General features: G+C 39.6%; 3 protein-coding genes and 1 non-coding gene across 6 annotated transcripts; 3 read left to right on the top strand and 1 right to left on the bottom strand.

Annotated features, from left to right (window-relative positions):
• The first annotated feature begins 5,380 nt into the window (after window positions 1-5,380).
• Window positions 5,381-7,112, top strand: LOC104433838 (40S ribosomal protein S15a-1). The gene is made up of 4 exons (XM_010046747.3): window positions 5,381-5,514; window positions 6,093-6,249; window positions 6,334-6,494; window positions 6,790-7,112. The coding sequence occupies exons 2-4, from the start codon at window positions 6,117-6,119 to the stop codon at window positions 6,886-6,888; spliced, it is 393 nt and encodes a 130-aa protein (XP_010045049.1). The 5' UTR covers window positions 5,381-5,514; window positions 6,093-6,116; the 3' UTR covers window positions 6,889-7,112.
• Window positions 7,113-10,632: 3,520 nt separating this feature from the next.
• LOC104450969 lies at window positions 10,633-16,901 on the top strand. 3 transcript variants are annotated; one of them, XM_039311343.1, is made up of 10 exons: window positions 10,634-10,798; window positions 10,897-11,118; window positions 11,894-12,094; window positions 12,240-12,312; window positions 12,435-12,565; window positions 12,938-14,026; window positions 14,268-14,305; window positions 14,394-14,595; window positions 15,804-15,871; window positions 16,533-16,901. In XM_039311343.1, the coding sequence occupies exons 3-9, from the start codon at window positions 11,960-11,962 to the stop codon at window positions 15,804-15,806; spliced, it is 1,671 nt and encodes a 556-aa protein (XP_039167277.1). In that variant the 5' UTR covers window positions 10,634-10,798; window positions 10,897-11,118; window positions 11,894-11,959; the 3' UTR covers window positions 15,807-15,871; window positions 16,533-16,901. The 3 variants fall into 3 exon arrangements, with proteins under 3 accessions (XP_039167281.1, XP_039167277.1, XP_039167279.1); XM_039311347.1 differs by lacking the exons at window positions 14,268-14,305; window positions 15,804-15,871; window positions 16,533-16,901 and having other exon boundaries at window positions 10,633-10,798; window positions 14,394-14,549; XM_039311345.1 differs by lacking the exons at window positions 10,634-10,798; window positions 10,897-11,118; window positions 11,894-12,094 and having other exon boundaries at window positions 12,406-12,565.
• Window positions 16,902-21,046: 4,145 nt separating this feature from the next.
• Window positions 21,047-25,139, top strand: LOC104450962 (serine/threonine-protein kinase-like protein ACR4). The gene is made up of 2 exons (XM_039311342.1): window positions 21,047-21,568; window positions 21,791-25,139. Exon 2 carries the CDS (start codon window positions 22,028-22,030, stop codon window positions 24,794-24,796), a length of 2,769 nt encoding a protein of 922 aa, XP_039167276.1. The 5' UTR covers window positions 21,047-21,568; window positions 21,791-22,027; the 3' UTR covers window positions 24,797-25,139.
• A 307-nt stretch (window positions 25,140-25,446) lies between these two features.
• Window positions 25,447-25,518, bottom strand: TRNAT-UGU. The gene has a single exon. It is a non-coding gene; the product is annotated as a tRNA-Thr (tRNA).
• Window positions 25,519-25,816: the final 298 nt, after the last annotated feature.

Below are 25,816 nucleotides of genomic sequence, written 5' to 3'. Positions count from 1 at the left end.
CATGCTTCCAATATCAATTATCAAGCCCACCTCACCGCTTCAAAATTACTCACCAGCTTGCCATCCTGTTTTCTCCCTCAAACATGAATCAGAACTCAACGATATGTATGTATCAGCATCTTGAAAGAGCTCCACAACCCACACTTACAAGCACAAGAGAGAGTTTCAACGCAACCCATGGCAAACCAAAAGGACTCTGCTGGCCCAACCTCTTCATTAGCTTTTCTAGAAGCTTAAACCATTAGAATATCGCAAGGATAAATGAGAAAACATAAGGCCACTCCCTAATCCTGCGTCTTGCTATATTTAAGCATTTTAGAAGTCTCTAGGATGTACAAGTACCTTTCATTCTCAAAGATTTCTAGCATAATCCATTTCCCTAATGCACGGTATCCTATAAACATTTGTTGATATCAGACGATACTCGAAAGTGACTATAATATACTAGAAAGAGTCACGCGTACAACAAGAAGGAAAAAAGAAAAGGGGGACAAAACTCCTCTCGTGGCTGGTCTAAGATGAAAGGTTCACGAAGCTTGTCGTTTGATGTAGAGCCTGCTCAATCCACTCTTAACTTATCCACTCCCCCTGCTTGGCATCAGTGTAGTTTTCCAAGAGCTTCTTCATCATGATCAGCATAAAGGATCCAAAGAAGTGGAATGATTTCTCTATAACTTTATTTTACTTCTCTATAATAAATGGCTAATCTTGTACCCACCAATCACTCCTGCCAGAAGAATGCTTTTAATTAGTTTCTAGATGAGGGAAATGTAAAAAGGCTACAGCTTGCATTACCAGAAATGAAAAACTCGAGATGCATCACATTACAACATTTATGATGCTGGAAAATCACAGAAATTATTGGAGTACCTACAATTTCCAAGTTGAAAAAATGTTCAACTGTAGTAGCCATCTCATATCATACAAAATGAGTTTCACATACAAACATCGATATCATATCAAACAAGAGAATCACAAACGCAAGAACTGATGGAGTCTTCCAAAATTCCCAACTCAGCTTAAAAGTTAATGTCACACAGCACATTCAGTCTCAGACTCTCCATCGCATGACATTCATCTCATGGATGACTGGCCCAGATGGATAGAATACACTAGTGTAATCGAGGTGGAGAGACAAATACTACCTGAAATAACATCTAGGAAGAAGTGGTTGCCGGTCATCAGATTCCACTCTATGGGTAGCCTGAGAGTAGGGCAAATCAAGAGGGATGAGCATCAATGAAATAACAAAACTATAGAAAGAGTACAATCTTTACTACTAGCCATCATAATTGGATTGCCAATTTACTCTTAAGTCAAATTCGTGAAAATTCCAGATCCCAACATCTTTCTTTTATGAAAATCGAATCCATTGGGTCATTTGTTTACCGTCGGTGCAAAAATTGAGTTAATGGGATCGCCATCATTTCTACTTTTACTTTTAAGAAATTCCCTTTTGGAAAATACAGCTTAATATTGCTATTGTTAACTTTGCACTGATCCAAAAAATGTGTGGCTATTAAAATGATAGCAGCCATATTTCTTGGAAAATAATCCAATAATAAATAAAGAATTAGCAAGATCCAAATTATTGGGCCTCCTCAATCAAGTTCAAAAGATACAAAAGGAAGCGGCTCAAACATCCAACGATAAACAAATGACCCAATGGGTGTCAGCATTTCTTTTGAGCCCAAACATCCAAGCATGTTCTAGATTCTCAATTGAGGCCTAACAAACAGGTATCATTGAATCTTCCATTGGGATATGGCCTAAACGGACCGGGGTCGTACCTTACATTTGATCCGGGTCGGTACGGAGGTCCACGGTTGCAATGGGCCTGACGGATAGGCCTAGTCCGAAACAAAAGGGCCTAGAACCTTCTCTAAAAATACTAACCCAAAGAATAAAATTTAACCAAATCCAGCCCAAAACTACAATGACCCACACCTAATTAGATCCTAATTCAGCCCGGCCCCTTGAAGGTTTAACAACCTATGCCCGGCCCAATAACTAAACAAAACCGGCCCGGAGCCTAAACTAAATGAGCTTCTGTCAAAAAATAAATTAGACCAGCCCAATAACCTCGTCCCAGACCAGAAGGGGACCGAACCCCAACTAGCCTGGCCAGACCCTAGGCCTGGCCTGGCTCTAACGGAGGCAGAGAAAACCAGCGGCGCCGCTCGCTTAGCCTGGCCACGGGCACACTCCGGCGGCCCTGGACTCTTGGTGACCGCCAATGACGGACCCAACTACGGCCCTGGTTCGGCTTCAACCCTCGACACCCTAACGACGGCCACGCTCATCGCTCATCGAACACCCGCACCTGCCAAACTAGTGGCCTCCGCGGACAAGCACAAAGGTAGCCACGAACCCATCAACTCCTGGCCACGCCTACAACACTTGCCTAGGCTCTGCCGTTCGTTGGTCACCTGAGCGGGCCAAAACCTTCAGGCCGAACACCGACAGATAAAGAAAAGAAGATCGTACATCTACATGCTTTTTATTTCTTCTTAAGGCGTGCCTTGGGAGTTAGACTTTATAAGCTTTCCATAATCGTTGACTGTAAAATCATTGCACAAGTTGCTCGGTCACTTATGGACAACATCATAATCTCAGCCCATAGTGCATCTATTCTGAGCGACACTTTATGTTGCAGATCATGCTCGATTTCATATTCATCCAGAGCTGTAGAAACTAAATTTATAAATTGAAAAAAAAAAAAAAAAAAAAAAAAAGGTCTCAACATGGATAACAATAATGTTTTCATATTCTTTCAGTATCTTCCGTCCAAGGAATTACCATTGTCATGGCGTTGATGGTATATATTCTTAATTTGAAGGAGCTGTTCCTGATGTGTAGAAATGGATCAACATGAATAGGACACCTGGCCTGCATGTTAACCCGTCAGCATGATTTTGTGAAATCAACTCGAAGCAACTATTCATTAGCGGCAAATTTGCCACAAAAAGGAAAAAAGTTTGCTCACGCCTATAAACCACATTCTCATTTTACACAGTTCCCATTATCTCAACTTAGGAATGGAACCCGACTCAAATTTCAACAAATTGTCTCGGATTTTGACCATTCACATTTGCAAACTGTTTGGCGGTCACACCTCCATCAAGACTCTACAGGGTGCATGGGTATATGGTGACCCTACCTTCCATCGAGAATCTGCAGGACTTAGGGATATTTAGCTGCCGTCCAGCGAGAAATTTCACTTTCGCGGCAAATTGAAGAGACAATAAAACTTGCTAACTAACAAAAGCCCAGGAGAGATGTTAACAAACGTCAAAACCCTGGAGTCTTTGCCCAAATATGGCTAATTCAGATATTAATCTAGAACAAGCGAAGAGAACAATACAACTTGCTGACTGACGAAGGCTCAGGAGAGATGTTAACAAACATCAAAGTCTTGGAGTGTTCGCCGAAATATGGCTAATTCAGATATTAATTTAGAATTTAACAAGTCATGATGTATTAAGCTAGACGGATATACACAATATGAGAGCTGCAATATTAAGACGCCCAAGTTATCATTACAGGTGGTTGCATCAATTGGTTGCAAGCTACTCCTTTAGGCAACTCATATTTATTTTTGAGGTACACGTTATGATCCAAATGATTAAAAGGAAGAATTGGGGTAGGAAATGCACATAAGAAGGGTCGTCAACTGGGAATTGTTAAATGGAACATGTTTCTCTTTCTTTACTATGTCACGTATAACATTGCTTAGGCCAAACAAACTTGTATTGATTTACCAGTAGTCACCTACAAGTCACTTTATTTGTACATTGCGAATATCGGAGGAGACTGAGCTAGAAACAATTCTGTTACTATGTTATTCTGTTCACTATTATGCTACACTATTATTTGTTTGCCCTAAATTTTCAAAAGACTAAGTTTTAAGATGACGCAATTATTCGTCTATTAATCTAGAGGATTAGAGATAGTCAAAATCGTTTTTTTTTTATTATGAAAAGAAATGGCAATAAACAATTGATTTTCTCCATAACCGAACTAAAAATATTTCTTATTTTACTTTCGAAAACAAAAAGCCTTGTTCGCACTCTGAAATTCTATAGAGTTTTAGAGAGAACCAATGTTTAGAGAGAAACTTTCAAGAATGCTTGTATTGCTTGGATAGAATAAAATGAAAGAAGGCACCCTATACATACACATGCAAACCTTTTTTTATGATTATAGATTTACAATCCAATCTTATGGTTCATATGAACAAGATCACACCAAAAGACGCGCGATTTAGGACCCTAGAGTTACGCACTTGTATCCTCCATACTTCTTGCGAATAATGAGCTGCAAAAATTGTGCACCTAAATGCCTCTTAGCTTTGCCAAGTTGCCCCTTACACTTCCATATATCTTTCACCAACTCATGGTGAAATATAATAAAACTCAGTTTCTATCATGTCATATGATACAAACCCCTCATGCCAGATTCAAATTTATTTAATTTCGTGTTGTGTAAACGGATCGAATCGAAAAATGCCGACTCTAGTGGCGATACCCATAATGCGTGATTTGATTCCTCCTATAAGTAGGATCAATGCTAGTTTTAAAACTTTGGAATTAAACTTCAGATAAACACAAAATTGAGAAAGAAAAAAAAACTTATGGTTGGTATCTACAGTTTTTGATTTTGTATTATCAAAATAATTGCAGCTTAGGAAGGAGACACCAGAGTTGGGAATTCCAATCTGCTTTGGAATTAGATTTGCCTAGTCGTAATAGAAGATATAAGTAGTAAAATTAAGTTATCTCGAACTTGCAATTTATAAATAATATTAGGTATGGCCCTTGCTATTGTTATTGTTGTTATTTTTGTTGTTGTCATCATATTTTTTTAAGTACATTATTTCTATTTTTATTATTAAGATAGGAACCATTTCAATACATTTTGACGATACATCATTGAACTTGTTTTTAGTTTACTTAAAAGTTTCTTAATTAAAAGCAACACAAGTAATATATATATATACTAAACATCATTATGATTACACAACGTTTATCATGTCAAGCTGCTAGATGAATTCGTATATTTTGGTAATTTCATAAACCTATCGATTGCAAAATGAGATGTATATTAATACAAATGGAATTTCAGGACAACTTTTATTTTAAGTGATTTTGAAGATAACCTTGAGGAGTCTTGATTAATTCCATTATAAGGAAAGAAAAAAATGCACGTTGTTAAATAGAAGAGATAGTTTCGACAAAAAAAATTAGAAGAGATAGTTTTTTTTTTTTTTGGTGCGTCAATAATTCGTATTTTTGAATTTGCTAGGCCAAATTTTTTTCTTTTGGCGACCATTTTGAATTTCTTGGACTGGAGAAGCAACTCATAAGGTCAAAAATGAGAACCGGCGCAAAGATTGAAGGGCAATACGGTCATTTCGTTATCTCCAGACAGTATAAAACAGCTAGGGTTTCGCTCTCTTCTCCAACCCGACAGACCTCCGCCGTCTTGCTTCCTCCGCCGCCGTCGCGATCTCAGGTGCGACGCTGCTACCCTTCGAGCCCTCGTCCTTCTGCCAATCGCATGTTGTTGTCGGTTTCTGAGGAATTCTTTCTCGCCTGCTCGCTAGAAAGAATTCGATCCTGGTCTTGCTTTTCCGCAGCTGAGCTTGAGTAAATTCAGTTTGGATTAGGTTGGCAGATGTGGTTTCTTGATCTTATCGCCGAATGCTTCGTGCACTGTTCTCGTTAGTACTGATTAAGCGCTGCTGCTGTTTTAGATCTTCGTGCATTTACTTAATTCGTACAGCTTGAAGTGGTGGATTCAAGCCTTGATTCTTTTGAGGAAAAACGAAATCATGTCTCGCGTTTGTTGTCGTGCTCTAATCGTGTTTGGGGTGGTTTTTGCGTACCCAGATGATTACGGGGCAGCTTTGTTGCCCATGATTTTGATATCTGGATCCGTGTGTGGTCGCCCAGTGTCGTGTGACTAGACCGAAATGACCCGTGACATAGAGATGCTTAGTTTTCCCGTTTCTTTTTTTCCTTTTTGTGAGGTTGTCTTGAGACCGGCTGCCCCCGTTTATGATAGTGATGGTGAGCTTCTCTGTGGTGCAGGCTGCAGCTTGTTGATTGTTTACGATGGTGAAGGTTAGCGTTTTGAATGACGCTCTTAAGAGCATGTATAATGCTGAAAAGAGGGGAAAGAGACAGGTCATGATCAGACCGTCCTCGAAAGTGATCATCAAGTTTCTTCTGGTGATGCAAAAGCATGGTATGCTCTTATCAATCGCTTTTGATGCTTGATACTTTGTATGGTTGGCACTTATTATCGTACTTCCTTTTGGGCCCTTGCTAGGTTACATCGGAGAGTTTGAGTATGTTGACGACCACAGGTCTGGCAAAATTGTGGTTGAACTCAATGGAAGGCTAAACAAGTGTGGAGTTATCAGTCCCCGTTTCGATATTGGTGTCAAGGAAATTGAAGGCTGGACAGCAAGGCTGCTTCCCTCAAGACAGGTTTGTTCCAAAAGCTTCTACTTATACTCACTATCTACAATTATAAGTTACTTCACTGCAAAGCTGTCCTTATCTGTTCTTGTTCGCCTTGATAGGTTTATTATATTTCGTATATGGCTTTCTGAGCTTACATTTGCGGTCTACAATGCTTTTCGCATTCATATGGTCTTACACTAGCAATTTTTTTGACTGAACTTTTGATAGTAAATCTAATGCTTATAGCTTAACATGACGGAACTTTTGCAGCCCATCGTCCTTTCTTGTCTGACATCAATTTGTTCTCTGAATTTTGCAGTTTGGTTATATTGTGTTAACAACTTCAGCTGGCATCATGGATCATGAAGAGGCGAGGAGAAAGAATGTTGGTGGAAAAGTACTTGGCTTCTTTTACTAGGTGGAGTTAGTTTTGCCAATGAATCCCTGATATTTCAGTTTGCTGAGGATTTTGTTATGTATTTTTGAAGTGGTTTCCATAGGGATTTACCTTATTGGGCAAAATTTTCATTTTTTGTTTAATGGAGCTTTTGATTTTTCGTTCCGCTTCTCTAGTGCTCTATCTGCAATTAAAAGAGATACAGGATTTTCTTTTAAAATACAGATGTTCTGATGATTGTCTGATGAGATGGTGATTGTTTGGCTTTAGCTGGAAGAGTTTATTCTGGGATCTTTAAGCCACCCTCTTAGTTTGGAGTAGTCTTTACTGTCCGGAGCACCTGTGAATTGAGGCTTTTCTGTGTAGTTCTATGAATTTAAGCTGATTTAGAACTGCTCTTTGAAGTGAGAGCAAAATCCTTGGTGGTCATTGGATACGGGGTAAGATTCATGCATGTTATTTGCCCAACTATTATTAGGATATCTCGATGATTTAAAGTGTTTGATAATGGGCAGTGCAATGGCAGGTCGTATGCATTGTTGAACTATCTGCTGGGCTTGTTTCGCCTGTGGTTTCTATTTGCTTATTTTTGTTCTGTGTGGAATTGTTTTTAGCTGAAATGATGGATATAGAACAGTTGATAATTTTTGGGAATGCGACAGGGGAAAAACGGTGCCTCCTGTGCATAGTAACATGCTTCGGTAGATTTGTTCTAATTTCTATCCCTCCTCTGAACTTTTAGCTGGAACTGACTTGACTGGAGAGGTTTTATACTGGGAGTTATAAGCCAAACCTTGTTGACCAGGAATGCTCTATAAGGGGTTGATGAGGTTGATTTGCCTGCTTCATGGCACTGAAAAATGAAGTAACATAGGATTTTTATGAGGGTGTGGTGATTTATTCTTAGTCAGCGCCACCTAAAGCAAAATGCGCGTGCTTATGCTAAATCCTTCTTTCGAAATGTGATCTCGCGGCTCGTCGTACTACTTTTTTTCGGCTTTAAACTTTGTTTGACAACGGCATTGTTCGACCCATCATTTGAAGCGTGTTTGTGGAAATCAGAGGCGCAAATCATCCTGCGGATGAACATAATAGTAAGAACAAGAATAGGAGACGGTCACTCTTTATTTTATGGTTTAAACCAACACAAATACAAATCGACCGTACCGACTAGATCGACTGTGACCCCTGCATGGTGGATGATGCGTTCGGTGATGGTGTTACGACGACTTCGATGGCACGGATCAAGAGAGTTTAAAACTTGATTGCAGAATGAGCATGAAGAGCGTGTAAATCGCACACGGGGGACTCGGTTTAACCCCTTTTAAGGAGTCCATTTACGATAAGGTAAGTGCATCTGAAAAGAACATTAGATACCAATCATGGGACCCTATCCTTTCGGATTTCTTTAATCTCTATAAATACTCTGAAAATATTTTGTCATATACATTCTGAACTAATGGGGAATCGAAGAAACCATGGTGAAATTCATATTTTTAGATTTTAATCAAACTTGAATATGTTTATTATGGATAAACTTTTTTGTTTTTGCCTTACACTAACTCGCGATTATGCAACTGCAAATCAAATGTAAATCACGATGCTAGACGGAAAATAAAGTTTCTTTAACAATCACAAGAAGAGAGACGATGCTTAAGAAAGATGTAACAACTAGAATGTGATCTTTTCTAGATCGGTATATACATATGTATAAATACTTATATATTGATCATCAATTTCTTCACAAATTAGGCAAATAAAAAACTATCGACCTAATCTTCACCAAAAAAAAAAAAACTATCGATCTAGTTAAGTTCATATGATATTGAATTATAGCCAACGCCACCCAAATCAGATCATTCCACACATGATTCGAAGGTTTAGTCTCAATAGATTGTCTACATTGGTACATGCGCATAACCATAATCTAGGCAAAATCGAAAACGAAACTATGAAAACATGGGTTCTCAACGCCTCAACATTCTATCTTCGTTTGAACTCTTAAATCTCTCTAAGTTTAATTATGTCTCCCAATGGAAAGGTTTGATGTGAATTCTGAACAAAGCGTTTGTGTTCATTCCAATAATTCGCCACATAAAATGAAAAATATCCAAAGCAAACGGATAAATTTGTAAGGCTATTGATGAGTATGCTAATTTAGTAGTATCACATTATCTTTTACGGGATCACAAATCTAAGCTGGGTTTGTGAGTGAATTTTTGCAAAGTTGTGCAATGTATTGCCACCTCATATGAAAAAACTTTTTGGTTCCTAGTAAGGGTGTGCAAAAAAATCGGGACTCGTCCAAATCACCGGAACCGAGACCAAAACCACTCGAATCGGTGGTTCTTAAGGAAGTCGGTCCGGTTCTCGATTCCATGGGCGGATCCGCCCACCCTCCCACCTAGATCAAATAGGTTATATTATATTTTTTTTTAATATTAAAAAATCAAAATTAGCAAATCTAAAATTTAGGGCTCCAATCACCATCCTATTTCAATTCACTACTTTCCTACTCCATCTTGTCTCTCTCAATTCAAAATTTCCCCAAGCTCCCTCTTCCTCTCCGATTCACCTTCGGATCTACTCATCTCCCTTCAAGTCCTAGTCCAAACTTGGCGAAACAATGAGTTGATTCTCATTTCCTCCCTTGAACTTGAACTCTTTCCACATCATCGCCATCCTCGTTGCCACCTCCGCCTTCATTGTCATTATCATCTTTTTTGTTGTTGGGCTTGTCTTGCTTTTACCTCCCCTCTTCCTCTTCCCCCTCCTCATGCTTCTCCCTATCATCCTCATCTTCGGAGATGGGCGAACTCCAAGTCTAAGAACGGCTCTTCATCCCCATTGTCCTCTTCATTGTTGGTCTTGAGGGAGGAGTGGGAGACGGGAGAGGCAATGGCGAAGATGGTGGTAGTGGCTGGGACGGAAGCGAAGCGAGGGTCACGATTGCCGCCGCCACGAACACCGCCACAACTCTAGTACTTAAAGGAGAATAAAGTTACCATAGTCGGGAGAGCCAGAATAAGCAAATGTGGGGAGGGCGAAAAGGGAAGGCGCGGATGTTGGACTAGTTCTAAGGATCCACTTGGACCCGGATTGGACCGGCAATTTGGTTCCCAAGTAGATCCATACAACTAGCGGGCGGTTCCAGTTCCAATTTTTCAGAACCAGTTTTTAGCGGGCGGTTCCAGTTTTAGGTTGGGAACTGACCACTTAGACCATGCACATCTCTAGTTTCTAGCACATCGGAGAAGAGGTGATGAGCATGTACAACTCATAGGTACATTGAATGACGGGGAATTTCCAAAAAAGTCTTAAATATATTATATTGATATCAATTTAATCATAAATTTTTTAACAAATTATCAATATAATTCCTCCAATCAATTTTGATCGAAAATTGTTGGGGAAAGGAAAAAAAATATGAAAAAAAGAAAACAAAAGGAGAAACAAATAAAAATATAAAAATTATTCATGTCAACACCGATCATATCATATAAGATAGCCGGTAGCTGGCCGATTTCTAAGGCCACAAATTTGCTGTCCATTTGAAAATTATTGCACGGTCAGTAAAATTATACGCACCGAATACATCTTAAGCATGTACTATTTAGATCTTGCGTGGATCTGTATCACACGATCAACGGTCGAGATAGATTTTGGTCACCGGGGATGGTGGTCCAACGGGCCCACGCGATTGCTTCTCCGCCAGTTTGCGGTTCAATCCGCTTTTCGAGTGTGAAAGCTTTGAAAAACGAGTGAGAGCAGCGAGACTGTCTGATTTTCAACTTCGAGTTTCGGCATTTTTCCCTTCCATCGCTCCTCCTGCTCGCCAGCCGCGCCCTCACATTCTCTCTCTCTCTCTTCCTTTAGCTTCGATTTTCCGAGCGATTCCGTCGGATTTTCCCGAGAAAATTTGTCCAATCAGGTAACGTAACACTTTCGGCTCCCCCTCTACTGTTTCCGCTTCCCCTCCTCTCTCTTTTCTCTCTTTCTTTTCGTCTCCTTTGACCCGCGGAAATGCAGGCTGCAGGAAGAGCTCTTGCCTCGGGCCCCGTTCGATTCGTCTCCGGCTCGTTCTCGACGGAGTCCGTGGAGGGCTGAGTGAAAGCGCGCTCCTTCCCGCGGTACATTGGATCTCGAGGTGGTGGTAGTCCGAATCTCGGATTCTGCAGCGCGCCGCGTCGGCTTCGATAGGACCTTGGAGCTTGCCCTTGTTCCGCGGCGAGCGAAGGGTGAAATCTAGAGGTGAAAAACTTGAGCTTTTGAATGATTTGGTGGTTTCCATTGTCGTTTGTATCGTTCTTGGGTTCTGGGGTTGCGTGTCTTTTATCAACTAGTGAGCGAGACGGTGAAAGACTGATGCTGGGCGGTATCGTACACCAACCCTTTGTCACTTTCTTGAAACTCTTCACTTTTTGGCTTGGTTGGAGCCTAGTACTCTCTCTCTCTTTCTCTGATGATTCCTTCAAGCTGGTATTTTGTCCCCTGTTGTTGCAATGTGATTCTATGCCTGAAATTTCGAAACTTGAGGAGTATTGTCCATAAATCTGGCAATTCCGATGGCGCATGAGCTTGGTCTTTCGGTCCGTCGATTACTAATATGCACCATGGCCCCAAAATGTGACCTTGGACCAGTAATTCTTGCTCCAACCATGTGCTTTCTTTATTTCATTCTTTTGTGTGCTGAAGCTACTATAGATGCTGTTAGATAAACAAAAGTTTCCATTTCTGGACTTTTAGTAGGGGGAGCGAGATAAAAGAAAAGAGGATGTACAAATTTAGTTCAGGGGCAAGAAATAAGAATGTTACATGAAATTTTATAGGTTATAATTTACAGAAGGCACTAAGGTCCATCATTATTTGCATGAGTGAAAAAGGTGAATCATGTCATCTGAATTCCGTCTGAATTCCTTCTACTTATTCAAAGAAACCTAAAGTTGATAAAGATTAACAAATTGGCATTTGCCTCATGGCTTATTTCATGCGTATATGTGATTTTTTCTGTGCTATGTTATCGCAGTGCTTTTAAGGGCTTCATCCATCCTCTCCTCAGCGAGTGCGGTACTCTCACTTGAGATAGTTGCAGATGTTTGATAAAAGGAATGAAGACTTCTACATGAACTTCTCTAGGAGAGAGCTTCAGACTTTGTGCAAAAAATATGGTTTGCCTGCCAACCGGTCAAAATCTGATTTGGCAAATTTACTAGCTTCTCGCTCGCAGGCAATTACCTCTTAATTCTTTTTTTTTTGATCAAGAATCACTTGTTCTCTCTCTTCCTTTTTTGGGTGAGATTGAATTTTTAGATGCAGCTTATTCCTGTCAATCTGTGTATGAGACTGACGCGGTGATTATCAATAATCTTCAGGAATGCAATTTAAGGCCATTATCTCAGGTGCATCGTGACTTACAATTAAGATTTGCAGAAAAGGAAGGTCCAGGTATGCACTTTCTGCTGCTTCCTTGATAAATTTCTGATTTCAGTCTTCTGAAGTTTGTCATTTGGTAGGGCATCATTCTTGACTCATTTTTAGTTTGATGTTTATACGAAATACTTTGTCAGGGGTTTCTGTCGCCGGTGACTGTGGATTAATTTCTTTTCCTCAAGATAAAGATGTCAGGCAGTGGTTTCTTCATACTGTGAAAGCCAATCAGTTAGAAGGATCTGTAGAGGCTCATCAAAGGTTTGATGAGGTTAGACTAACTGAACTACTGGATTAAAATATATATATATCTCTAATGTATGCAAGTTCTGTTGGCTTATGTTGTGTTTAGCATTTCCTTCAACTTGTCTTTTCTCATCACTTTCTGTCATACTTATTTTATGTTTCTGGTATTTTGAAGCTCGTGAGCTCCATTTCAGATTTTTCTGTAGGGTTCACTCTCTTCACTTTTCTTATGCTAAAGAATTCTATTCTGGAAAAAATGCAAATTTGTAGTAAAAGGTGTTAAATATTCCTTATCTTTTTGGCCTGTTCTTTTGCATCTGCTTATGTGTTTGATTTTCATTGATAGCCTGATAATGAATGACTTCCTTGTGGTGTTCTCTTGTAATTGAATATACAGGACATATCTCGAGACCCAATTCCTCAACATGCAGAGACATCCTATTCTCAGTTTTCTTTACAAAATGATAAGACTGGTTTTCATTGTGGTGCATTCCCGAGAATGATACCTTGTGAGAAAAAAGTGGGGTTGCATGGATCTGGCGCGGCACAGTGCGTGTCCCAAATCCAGTTTAAAGAGGCTGGTGTGTTTTGTGCAGCAGATGTTATTTCTGCATCTGTATATTCTACCATAGCTCCTTCCTCTACCTTTGAATTTCATGTCAGGTCAGAAGAGGGAATTAATCTTCATGTGGACTTCAACTCAAGCCCATCTGACTGGGCTGAGAAACTTAAAAACGATGTTTGTATATTTGAGAGTGTCAATCATATGAATAATCAAAATTCTCATGAGAAGCTTGGACATCCTGGGGAGAATACTGTGATGAAAAGTTCCCTTTCTCAGACTGCAGATAACAGCCAAATGGTTTCTGCTCCTTCGGATGAAGATAAAGGAAATAGTTTGGGGGATTGTCTTCACCCTGATAGAGTTGACAGTTTGTTGATTTCCGCTGCTGAGGTGCCACGTGTCGTGGATGCAGAAGTTTCGAAGGGTTTAGAAGAAGTTCAGATGCCCATCTCATCCAAATCTGAATCAATTGCACAGAGCCAGATAATTTCTCTGGCAGCACCCTGTGGCATGGACGGTTGTAATGCCAGCTTTGATCCAAATATCTCCGATAACCCCGACATGAAGTCTGGCAATGATTCATTTTCGCATACAATATCAGATACCACAGTTAGTTTTATCACATCAGATCACGTTGCCAAGCATGGTGGCGAGACTTGTATAAATTCAGAATTCCAAAACAACTGCAAACCCACTAATTTTGGTGCGAAGGTTCCTGAAGGGTACAGAGTTGGTTCCAAAGAGTTGCACTTGTCGAAAGTTGCAAGTGTTCTGGGGCATTCACTTTCACCTTTCAAGACTAATACAATCGACATTCTGGTTGATTGGAAGAACAAAAGTGAATCAGAGGCTGAATCAGCCAACACCTTTGAGCTTAAGCAAGACCATGATGGAAATGTTCCAACTTGTTCTGACATAGAGGTGCTCTCTCTTTTTTTTTCCCTTGATTATTTTTCCTTGTGGAAAAAACAAAGAGTGCTTTGCAGTCTATGGACAATTTGTTCGAATATGTATATTTTCTAGGTGGTGAATATTAAATTGCCAAATCTCTGTTTTATTGCTCATTTCAATAATTACTTCATTTAGCTTCTTGTTATTAGACATGAATAAGAAACTATATAAATGTTGCAATATATCTGAACGGCATCCTATCGTTCTTAAGGAGAGGAGCAGCACTGCTAGTGGGGTGGAGAGTATTGTGTAAGTTTATGACACCACGAAGCATTGCATTTTGTATTATTTTTTCTATTATTGTTGCCTGAGTATAAAGGTTTGCTTGTTCTTTCAGATGCTTGCAATTTGAAAAATCAGCTGCTGGAAGTTCTTCAAGATTTGATGATGTTGATTCCAATGAAATGTTACAAAAGAGGCTACGAGTGGATAGTGATGACCAAAGTGGCTGTGTTGGAACAGATGTTAGAATTTCTAGATGCTCCAAACATCCTCATATGGAAGTCCTACCAAGAAGATCTGTGCGGCTGGTGCCCAAGGTATGGATCTGCTACCTCTTTTGGTTTTTTACAATGGTAAATCAACAAAAGCTTTGCCACATTATCATTTGTTTCTCCACAATTACTTCATATGTTTCTAAAAGCTAGAGGAGAGATCTGGGAGAAATGTTGAGATAGCCTCATCCTATAATCAATCATTGGGAGGATGATGCTAATGTCATAGAGTATTAGAATGTTATATAAATGGTTATACATCATTTACTAAGTATGGTAAGATGATACATGAGGACATTCGTGCTTATCGATTACAAGCTGTCTTCCGTCATTACTATCTTTGGCCATTAGCGTCCATCATTTTGTTGGCAACCTTATTTCTTTCGGGGACCTTTCGCATTGTAGATGAAATTTGTGATTCATACCCGCACTTGTCGGAGCCTTGTAATCACAGTGAGGTTGTTCTTTTGATTTGACTTAGCACTATAGTTTGGTATTTCGTGTGACAAGTCTGCCTAGGGAATTATTATTATTGCTTCAATTTACCAATGAGTTTCTAAATGCATCTTACAAATCCTTTAATAAATATGCAGCTCACTGAAGTTGTGTCATCTTAGTTATTTTCTCTGGAAAACAGGAGGTAAGCACCAAGTATCTTGAGAGAGACCATAGGCATGTGGTTGAAGTGCGAGGAAGTTCTACCAGCCTGCCAACATTTTATCAATTTGTTATCCTCTTCTTGATTAGTCGGATTTCTACATAATTTTTTTCAAGAATTAAAATGTGACAAGAGTACTGTTTGTAATTAATATAGAGTGAGAGAGTAGACCGATAGACATTTTTGGGATCCCAAAGAAATCTGTGTTTTGGCATTCATCTTAGAGGAAGACTACCTACAGGATAGGCGCTAAACGTTTATGCTTGTCTAGTTGCTGTATATTGCCCTTGTCTAATTCAGTGCTCATCCTTGTCTTTAGATTGAAGAAGGGCCAACAACAGAGTATACTAACCAAATAATGTGAATTTTAGTGATTGTACTCTTTTCTTAATCTCTTCCAGTTTTCATCTTTATTCAGTTTCTTCCGACGTATCTGGGTGATCATTTGCTTGTCTTGCTTCTGAAATAGGTTCTCCTTACTTTCTGGTTTTGGTTCAATAGACCTATGCTCCAGTGTAATTAGTTTGCATTTCCATTCTAGTTGTAGGTTCTTATCCTTAAGTCTATTGCTTAGAGGTTAAGTTCTTTTCTGCAGTGACTTTTTGTACTCTGCTGCGGCAACAAAATGTGCGTTCTTCATCGTAAGGAGGAATACGCTTTAGAGTAAGTGTGGAGCCTCATTTGTCACTTTTGAAGGAATATGCCATTAATATGAATCATAAGTATGCTGCTCCCTTTGTCTCAAGTGTGGCAGGCGGGCTTGTTTGGAAGGGAGAAAGAACTTCTTGTCATTCCCTTCAGAATTTGAGAATTAGAAAACCTATATGTATATATTCTAAGTTTCAGAAAATTATGAAAGGGTGATGTATGATTTTATATGTAATATTCATATATCTCAGACTTTTCAGATTTTTCACGATGATTAAAAGTCAACTTATGAGTAACAAGATCTGTAAAAAGTAAAAATTATCACAAATAGAACTTGGTGATGCGATATGCGTCAAAGTTGGAAATACATTTATGTTTCCATGGTAAGATTTTGTTCTCTATATGCGTCATGTAAACCAAAAATTACTCATTTTGGCCAAGAACGAGAAAAAAGATCAAATATCTTTCAGCTTTCTAGCTTGCCCTATTTTAATGTATGTTTAGTCTTTGAAAGAGTGCTAAGTGGATTTATATGCAGTTGACCAACATGAGTCGTGTTAATAGATGTTGTCGCTGTCTTGAGTTTGAATGAGCCTCATGTTTACTGCTAGCACAACATTACAGTTTGAACTGAGATTATTTTTCTAATGATCCAGGATGTGTCTCTTTACTGCAGGTTTTTTCGCTTACCGGGGAAATTCCTGTTTTTCTCCTAATTTTGTTCGCGCACTGGAGAACTTTAGTCACTGGAAAGAACCAAGAAGAGCTAGATTCATGCAGTGTTGTCATTGTGTGTATTAATCTATTGATTATTATTTTTCGATAAGTATGCATATAATCTGTCAAACCTTTTGCTTAGGATATTTACTGTCAATTTGTGCTTTCTTCTACACTGGAACAAAGTGTTTTAGCTGCATACTTGGGACAACCCGTTTGAGAGGGGATGTACTTTTTTCGGATTTTCAACTAGGGTTTTTGCACTTTAGTTTGGAGAATCAGCTGAGCACCTCAGTATTATCAGATGGAACTTATCACAGCTTTAAAAGGGAGGTTTGCTATTCTCTTGATCATCGAATTTCGGACACGATTGTTTGGTTACCGGAAGCTTAATCAAGAGCCGCAACGCCAATGAACAATCTCAACTAGAGTCGCGGGATTCGCTCGATGTTTTTCACTGAGTCGAGTTTTGTTTTGGGTTTATAAGATATCCTTATTTTTGAATGTTAATTTTCGTTAGCAGATTGACCTTTCCTTAATAAAACAAAACGGTCGCTATTAATAATTAATAAGACAATTAATTGAGTGCGATACAGAAAAATGACATCTTGGAATGAGATAATGAAGTTTATTTTCATGACATCGTGTCTGGCCAGCAGATTATTAAGATATCAATCGTTCCAAACGTTTGAAGATTTTCATGGATTATGTCCTGCAGTAGAGCAACATGTCCAAATGTCTATTTTGTTCGCTTTCCCGACTCGAGAAATTTCAATTTGAGAGGGACCTAAACGGATCGATGCCACGTGGCACCGGCCAGAAGGTCGTAGTTTTTTATATCAGAATGGGCTGCAATGAAAGGGGGTCTACAAATCCTGGGGTTGAATTTCCAATTCGAGTTTTTTGGTACGCTAATTAGATAATAATGTTGTGAGGGCAGAATTGTAGTTGACCAGTATTGACCACTACCTCATTATTTCGCTGGGGCCTATGAAAACTAATGTCCGTAATAGGTCAGTTATTAGGCCGTCAATTCAATTTTCGCATTTCATCATGTCAGTAATAATGCTAAATAAAGTAGCAATTAATGCAGAGACATATGAAATGAGTTGACAAATCATAAATAATTTCAAAATAAGTGGGTTATATTTTTCAAATACAATAGAAGCGGGTTGTGTCAATTAAAAAGCTAATTTTATAAATCGGTCCTATTAAAAGGAGGATTTAGAAAAAATATATATCAGAAATCAAAAAGATATTTTAGAGGAACATGTTAGTAGGAAGTTACGTTAGTTGTCTTTCACCTGCGCAATTATTTAATTAATGACATAAGTTGGTTATTAATGAGGGGCATGAGGGCTTGACCAGAAAACACACATACCCAGAATCAAAATCCCCCAAAAAAAATTTTAAAAAAAATCAAGGACTAATTAAATGCAATTTAGGGTTTGTGGGGCTCTAAGCTAATAAATAAGATTTCACCGTCGCTTGGACGACGACGTTTGCGAGAGGATTCAGAGGAAACTTACAGAAATTAAAGTTTCCTCCGGATGACAGCGCAGAGAGATCCGCATGTTGTGGATCAGGAAATTACTGGTAGTATTTTAAAAATAAAAAAAAGGCAATAATCCACCATATTATTAAACTAATAATTGAAGGAAATTCGAGATTCGATTTCTATTTTTGTCTGAGGTACTCATTAATTGGTCCCCCAGCCATTCAGTGCTTCTGTTTCTATTTACGGCTTTAATCTAATTTGTACGGTTAATCATTTAAATCGATTGATCATTTTTCTTTTATGATAAAACAAAAGTTGGTCCATGCCTTGTATTGCATTGAATCACATGGAACGCGGAAAATTAAAAAAAAAGTTTTAAATCTATTGCATTTGTGTTAATTCAATTCTAAATATTTTAGGTTGACTAATTTAATAATAATTTTTTTAACAATTTGCCAATGTAATCCATTGAGTCAATTTTAATTTGAAATTGACGATGTGGACGCTGACGTCCTACGTGACAGGATCGACACTAGCATGGAAAAATTTAATTTTTTATCAGTTTTTTTTTTTGAAAAATTGTTAAGGGCTAGTGGGAGCCACCGAACATTAAGTGAGGGCTTGCTGCGAGCACTAGACATTAAGTGAGGGCTTGCAACCCTTCATTGGCTGCGAGCGAGGGCTCACGGGCCCTTGCCTAGTGGTTCACAAGGGTCGTCGGGCTTGGTCAGCCCTAAAAAATCTATAAAAAAAAAAAAAAACTGAATAAAAGAATTAATAAAAATTTCCAAAAAAAATAAGTAACTAATTTCAAATTATTTTTTTCTTTTCTTTTTTCACTCTTAGCCCTCGCTAATTGAGGTAAGGTGACTATGATTGGTATTGGTTTAAACATCACATTCAAGATCATTAACTACACCACGCTCAAAAGTAGGTCTTCGTAAAGAGCATGAAAAGGACCTCAGAGAATGTTCAATTTCTATTGCCGAGGCCACCAATGCATGATGCAGAGTCATTGAAGGATTCTATAAAAACTATTTCTCCATTTTCTGAAAAAAATAAACATATTATTCATCGAGAGTGAGATTATTGTTTATGTTGTTCTAAACCTGAAATAACGGTGGCACAGGAAGCTTATCAATAAATAAATAAAACCACAAATAATTTAATGGGAGTGTCATCAGAAGAGGACAAGAATTAGAACAAAGGTGTGAATTAATTAGTGGGTTAGACTCGGTCTTAACCTTCGAACTCTCATCGTAGTTTGAGTTGGCTGCCGGAAAATCGGGGTACAGTAGCTCTTTTAAAAATCAATTCTAAAATTGATGTTTTTAAAGGAAGATCCTAAAATATATATATATATATTTTAAAAGGAAGAAACTTGGAACTTGATCTGATTAGGGTTTGTCTTCTAAGGATACAAAGAATTTGCTAGTGGAGATAAAAGAGGATGATACAGATAAATTGATGATTGTCGTGCCACCTTATTGGTGCATTGGTTTTGCTAAATATTTGAAAAATATTTCCTAAAAAATATTGTTAGTATTATTTACAAAAATGAATGAATAATAGATATTTCCATCACCCATAAAATATGTAGACAAAATTGCTCTCGATAATAAAAATATTTTTTTTAATTAATTATTTCAAAGGATACAAATAATAATTTTGAGGAACATGTTTTTCAAATTATTTTTTTTTCATGAAACAAATGGAATCTTAAAAATTGAATTAGTACCTATTTTCCAATAAATCACTATGTTTTCATTTCATTACAGTATGGCTACTCTTCCATACAAATGTCTTTAGTCCACACAAATATATCATAGGAAAGGGGGTTCCTATTTTTTTTACGTTCCACTTCCCTTTTATGTTTACGAAATATCCCTAAGTAGTTATAGTGCGTATATATAGGTATTCAAACTTTAATGAATTTAATTTAATACACGATTAATTTGAATTCATATCACATCCAAATGCTAGCGAAATTAATATTTGTAATTGTAAATCAGGCTGCCGTAATTTGTTATTTTGACAAAGTTCGTAGTAAGGTCCAAACGGTAAAGCCGTGTGACTTTACCTTGTTGAAATGATTCTTCTTATCAGCAAAATATTAAGAATGAACGAGTGAAAATAGAAAATATATAAGGAGTTTAATATAAGAAAGTTGCATCCGGTTTTCCATCACTGGGATTTGATTCTAATAAATGAAAATTTAATGACATGATTATCCTTTCTTCTCTGCACTTATGGTGCGAGTATCCCGTTTTCTTTATAATAAATTAGTCAGTTTCCAATTCCCATGTTACATGAAATGTTTAGACTACACAAGTAGATGTAGGTAAACTTAGAATTAATTTAATAACTTCTTCAGTTCATAAATAAGTAGCTATTGCTGAACTTTCAAAATTATTGAGATGAACAATAGTATGTAATTTTAAGTAGAGTATGTAACTATTTATAATTGTCTATTTTTCACATTGTTACTAAAATGCACTCATGATATTTTTTTCACTCCTGACGGTGAAATTTTCATGGTGGACAATGTACATATCTATATCTACAAGTAACTCGTCTATATGTTAAGTTCCCAAGACTTGTTTGAGAAATCGCGACGCCCCAGTAAAGTAAATTTAGAGGCGCGGTGCTAGTTTATAAACGGAGCCTTACTTGATATAAAACGATGAGATTATTTTAAGTGCATTTATTCACGTAAATCGAGCTAAACGTTTGACATTTGGTGTCACTTTTGGAAAGAGAGAAAAAAAAAACTGTCCTTGTCCCAGCAGGAAAAGTGGAAACGGTTTTAATTTTCCCAGTTATTTATTTGGATTTTGTTTTGTTTGACTGGGGATTCTGGAATTGAAAGAGCTTTAGCTGATTGCTCTGTGTTGCTCGCGGCATGTATGCAACTTGCGAGAAACTAAAAACCAAAGATGCGATGGAATTACCTTCCAGAAAAGATGAAATCGAAACCCGAGAGGGTAAGAAAATTTCAAAACTATCTGTTTTTGGGGAGAGAGAGAGAGGAGACAGAGAGAGGAATAAATGCCATGAAACAGCAGGTTCGCCAAGATGGTGGAAAGTGTAGGTGAGGACATTAAATGAGAGAGTTAATGCCCATTTGATCTTTTCCATGTACACCCTCTCCTTCCATTACTCCCCTGCAATTCTCTCTCTCTCTCTCAAGCACCCACCCAGAGAGCAAAGCAACCACCGTCCAGAAACTCCCATCTCTAACCAATTGTGATTTTCCTCTCTCTCTCTCTCTCTCTCTCTCGAGCATTTTCCCATCCCATCTACTCCACCAACATACACTGTCTGAAGCAGAACAAGAATTGGAAGTAGGACATTTCACCCCCACCAGCTTTAAAGCCCATTTCAGAATCTGATGTGTCTTCGAAGACGAGAAGTTGTATGAAGAGCAAGCTCAAAGTAATGGCTTCACATCCAGTGTGATCATTGGCCATCACAAGCTTCTGAGAACTCTCATGCAGGTTGGTTTGTGGTAAAAATGTCTCCCTTTTAAATGAAGTTGGAGAAAATGGGTGGAAATAGGCACTAGATTTTCCCTACTTGGGTCATGGTAGGAGCACAGGAAAAATGGAAAAGTCAATGATTCTGGAAGGGGAAAAAACACTGTTGCAAGTTTGCATCTTTTCTGGTTAATTTCTTGCAAAAGCTGTTAGAAAGGTCTGACATGGGTCCATGTGCTACAGTTGTTGGTTTTTAGGTGGAATGTGAGATTGCTTAGTTTGGTTTCAGCCTTTCTTAGTCAAATGAAGGAGACATTTCCCAGTTGTGGAGTGAAAGTTCTGTTTTCTCCCATTTGAGGTTAGAGATGCTGGTGTCTAACTCAACCTTGGTGATTCACTGTGGAAAGTTGTAAAAGAAAATGTAGCGAGGGGCATACGTTTTGGGAGTCTTTGACTTGTTGAGCTGGGTTTTATGATGTAATGGCATCTCTGAGCAGTTTGGTGAGAGACCTCCTCATCAACCCTTTCAGCATTAACAGAGTGTTTCTGGGATTCTTGTGGAATCTGGTGGTCTCGCTGAATTTCTTGAGACTAGTTTCGGGTCTCGGTTCTATGTCCTCCATTGCCATTTCTTACGGCGAGAATGGCCCTGTTTTTTGCGGGTTAAACTCAGACGGATCCCATCTTGCGACCTGTTACGGCTCAAACACTGCAATAATATACGGGATTCCAGGTCATTTCCCTTTGGCTGGATTGACTGCGGGTGACGGATTTGTGTGTGGTCTCCTTTTGGATTCTAGCCAACCGTATTGCTGGGGAAGTAGTGCCTACATACAGATGGGTGTGCCTCAGCCCATTACGAAAGGAGCTCAGTACCAAGAAATCAGCGCCGGCGATTACCATTTGTGTGGCTTGAGGAAGCCCTTAACAGGGAGGCGCCGAAACGTTTCGCTTGTGGACTGTTGGGGCTATAATATGACTGCTAGCTATGCAATCGATGGGCAGATCCATTCTATCTCAGCTGGGTCCGGGTTTAACTGTGGGCTATTCGCGCAAAATGGATCGGTCTACTGTTGGGGCGATGAGACAAGCAGCCGCGTGATCAGTCTAGTTCCAAAAGACATGAGGTTTAAGACAATTGCAGCCGGTGGATACCATGTCTGTGGGATTGTTGCTGGAGATAGTTCTAGGGTCTATTGTTGGGGAAGAAGCTTGGTGCTTGAAGAGGAAATCTCCGTGGCATATTCATCGTATTCCAGCCAAGGAAATGTCGACTTGCCACCTCGTGATCCAATGACTTCCATTGTGGGAGGAAAGTTCCATGCTTGTGGGATCAAGAGCGCTGACCAGAAGGCAATCTGTTGGGGTTTCGTGGTGAAACATAGCACCCCGGCGCCAAGCAAAACCAAGATCCTCCAAATAGCGGCCGGAAATTACTTCATGTGTGGCATCCTGGCAGAGAAATCCCTGCTGCCTGTGTGTTGGGGTCTGGGGTTTCCTACTTCTCTTCCGGTTGCCGTCTCGCCAGGGCTCTGCAAATCAGTTCCTTGTGCTCCCGGCACTTACGAATTTAGTCAAGATAATGCTCCGTGCAGCTCGTCAAATTCCAGAGTTTGCATGCCGTGCAGCAGTGGCTGTCCTGCCGAAATGTACCAAACTGCTGAATGTACCTCAAAATCTGATAGGAAATGTGGATACAATTGCTCTAGCTGCTTCTCCACCGAGTGCTTCTCAAATTGCTCTGCTAATTCAAATGCCAATATTAATGGAACGAGGAACCGGAGATTCTGGTCTCTGCAATTGCCAGTCATTGTTGCAGAAATTGTGTTTGCCGTCTTCTTAGTCATTGTTGTATCTACGACTGCAGCTATATACGTCCGTTATCGAATGAGGAACTGCCAATGCTTAGCAATGGATTCGAAAGCCAAGAAAGCAATGGTGAGCAGTTCTGGTTTCCAGAAACAGAGCGGTAGTATGAGCCATCCCGAGCTAGATGAGCTCAAGATCAAAAGGGCTCGGACGTTCACTTACGAGGAACTCGAAAGGGCCACCAGTGGGTTCAAAGAGGAGTCACAAGTGGGAAAGGGGAGTTTCTCGTGCGTATTCAAGGGGGTCCTGAAAAACGGCACCGTGGTCGCGGTGAAAAGAGCCATTATGTCTTCGGATAAGCAAAAGAACTCGAAAGAGTTCCGCACAGAGCTGGATCTGCTCTCTAGGCTCAACCACGCCCATTTGCTGAATTTGCTCGGCTACTGCGAAGAAGGTGGAGAGAGACTTCTGGTTTATGAATTCATGGCTCATGGATCACTGCACCAACACCTTCATGGAAAGAACAAAGCCCTGAAAGAGAGATTAGACTGGGTGAGAAGGGTCACAATAGCGGTCCAAGCCGCTCGAGGAATCGAGTACTTGCATGGCTATGCTTGCCCACCGGTGATCCACCGGGACATCAAGTCCTCGAACATACTCATCGACGAAGAGCACAATGCACGAGTGGCTGACTTTGGCCTGTCCTTATTGGGCCCGGTCGACTCCGGCTCTCCGCTGGCCGAGCTACCGGCGGGCACTCTCGGGTACCTCGACCCCGAGTACTATCGGCTTCACTACCTCACTACAAAATCCGATGTCTATAGCTTCGGCGTTCTGCTGTTGGAAATCCTCAGCGGCAGGAAAGCAATAGACATGCAATATGAGGAAGGTAATATAGTGGAATGGGCTGTTCCTCTTATTAAGACCGGGGACATCTCGAATATATTAGACCCGGACCTGAAGCCTCCATCCGATCTTGAAGCTCTAAAAAGAATCGCGAACATCGCCTGCAAATGCGTGAGGATGCGAGGGAAGGACCGGCCCTCGATGGACAGAGTAACCACGGCGCTGGAGCGAGCGCTCGCGCAGCTGATGGGCAGCCCCTGCATCGAGCAACCGATATTGCCTACCGAGGTGGTCCTGGGAAGCAGCAGGATGCACAAGAAGTCGTCTCAAAGGTCATCGAACCGGTCGATATCGGAGGCAGACGCAGGGGAGGGCGAGGACCAGAGGTTTGAGTTCCGCGCGCCGTCATGGATAACGTTCCCGAGCGTGACATCGTCACAGAGGAGGAAGTCCTCGGTCTCGGACGCCGACATCGAGGGGAAGAACTTCGAGGCGAAGAACGCGACGGGGGTCGGGGACGGGTTGAGGAGCTTGGAGGAAGAGATAGGACCCGCCTCTCCTCAGGAGAAGCTGTTCTTGCAGCACAATTTCTAAGGATGGTGGATGGAATGAAGAGGGGGGCAAAGAGGAGAAACTATGGAGGGAGGGTGTCAAAATTCTTTTTTGCATTGGTTTCTGACTCACCTTCTAGGACTTGCAACGTATCTTTCTTTTTATCTTCTTCTTTTCTCTCTTTTACAATTTTCCCTTTTCTTGGAGGGCTCTGTAGAACCTAGTCACTGTGATAAATTTGCAGATGATGTTGGGGGCAGCCAAGGAGTTGGATAAGTCAATCTCCTGGTATATTCTTACATTTTGCCCCTTCTTGTTGAAATATGTCACTCATGAAATTCTTAAGCATTTCAATTTATATCTAATTCGAGGTATTGTATTCGGATAGCACGGTTCCGTTTACTCTGTAGATGGGAAAAACGAAATTCCAACAAAATATAATAAAATAAAATGATGAAAAAATTGATACTAATCGGCGCTCAAGACACTTGTTAAGTATACTAAATAAATAATAATTCAATTTTCAAAGAATTAATTATGAATAACACCAGATAATCTATGTACTTATTATTATTTTTTTTTTCAGAGAAGATCGGCCATCGGAAACTACAAATTATTAGATTAGTTGCTTGCGGATTATAAATCCAAATAAAAGTAGGGATAACAAAACCGGAAAGAAAAAGAAAAGGCATTGCCCCCACGCAGGATCGAACTACGGACCTTCAGTTTACAAGACTGACGCTCTACCACTGAGCTATAGGGGCTTTACGCTGTGGGATTCTCATTCAAAATAGTATTATTGTGACATAATATAATTCTGAACTTTGTCCCTTTACCCCGTTACTATTCAGAAGACCTGAAACAACAGCTTCCACTGGGAAATTATATGGTCAGATTTTATCGGATAACCCCAACGAGAGCTAGGATAATCTAAAAACGCAGCTTCGCATATCTTCAGTAGTTTTATTTAAAAACTTCGCAGCAAATCGCCTACCATCCTATTCCGTTTAATTGCAAGGTTGTGTCACTTTAAACTAGAGAGGATTAACCATGTCGGTTTAT

This window comes from Eucalyptus grandis, chromosome 1, assembly GCF_016545825.1.
Source record: "Eucalyptus grandis isolate ANBG69807.140 chromosome 1, ASM1654582v1, whole genome shotgun sequence".
Taxonomy (NCBI): Eukaryota; Viridiplantae; Streptophyta; class Magnoliopsida; order Myrtales; family Myrtaceae; genus Eucalyptus; species Eucalyptus grandis.
The sequence above is the reverse complement of the archived record's forward strand: the minus strand, read 5'-3'. Positions and strand labels throughout refer to the sequence as shown.

Bases quoted from the DNA above. Each gene is read 5' to 3' on its own strand.
- LOC104450962 (XM_039311342.1), top strand. From the start codon at position 22,028: ATGGCATCTCTGAGCAGTTTGGTGAGAGACCTCCTCATCAACCCTTTC.
- LOC104450969 (XM_039311343.1), top strand. From the start codon at position 11,960: ATGTTTGATAAAAGGAATGAAGACTTCTACATGAACTTCTCTAGGAGA. The intron at 12,095-12,239 runs GCAATTACCTCT...AATAATCTTCAG, and splicing joins TACTAGCTTCTCGCTCGCAG to GAATGCAATTTAAGGCCATT. The intron at 14,306-14,393 runs GTAAGTTTATGA...TTGTTCTTTCAG, and splicing joins AGTGGGGTGGAGAGTATTGT to ATGCTTGCAATTTGAAAAAT.
- LOC104433838 (XM_010046747.3), top strand. From the start codon at position 6,117: ATGGTGAAGGTTAGCGTTTTGAATGACGCTCTTAAGAGCATGTATAAT. The intron at 6,250-6,333 runs GTATGCTCTTAT...GGCCCTTGCTAG, and splicing joins TCTGGTGATGCAAAAGCATG to GTTACATCGGAGAGTTTGAG. The intron at 6,495-6,789 runs GTTTGTTCCAAA...TGAATTTTGCAG, and splicing joins GGCTGCTTCCCTCAAGACAG to TTTGGTTATATTGTGTTAAC.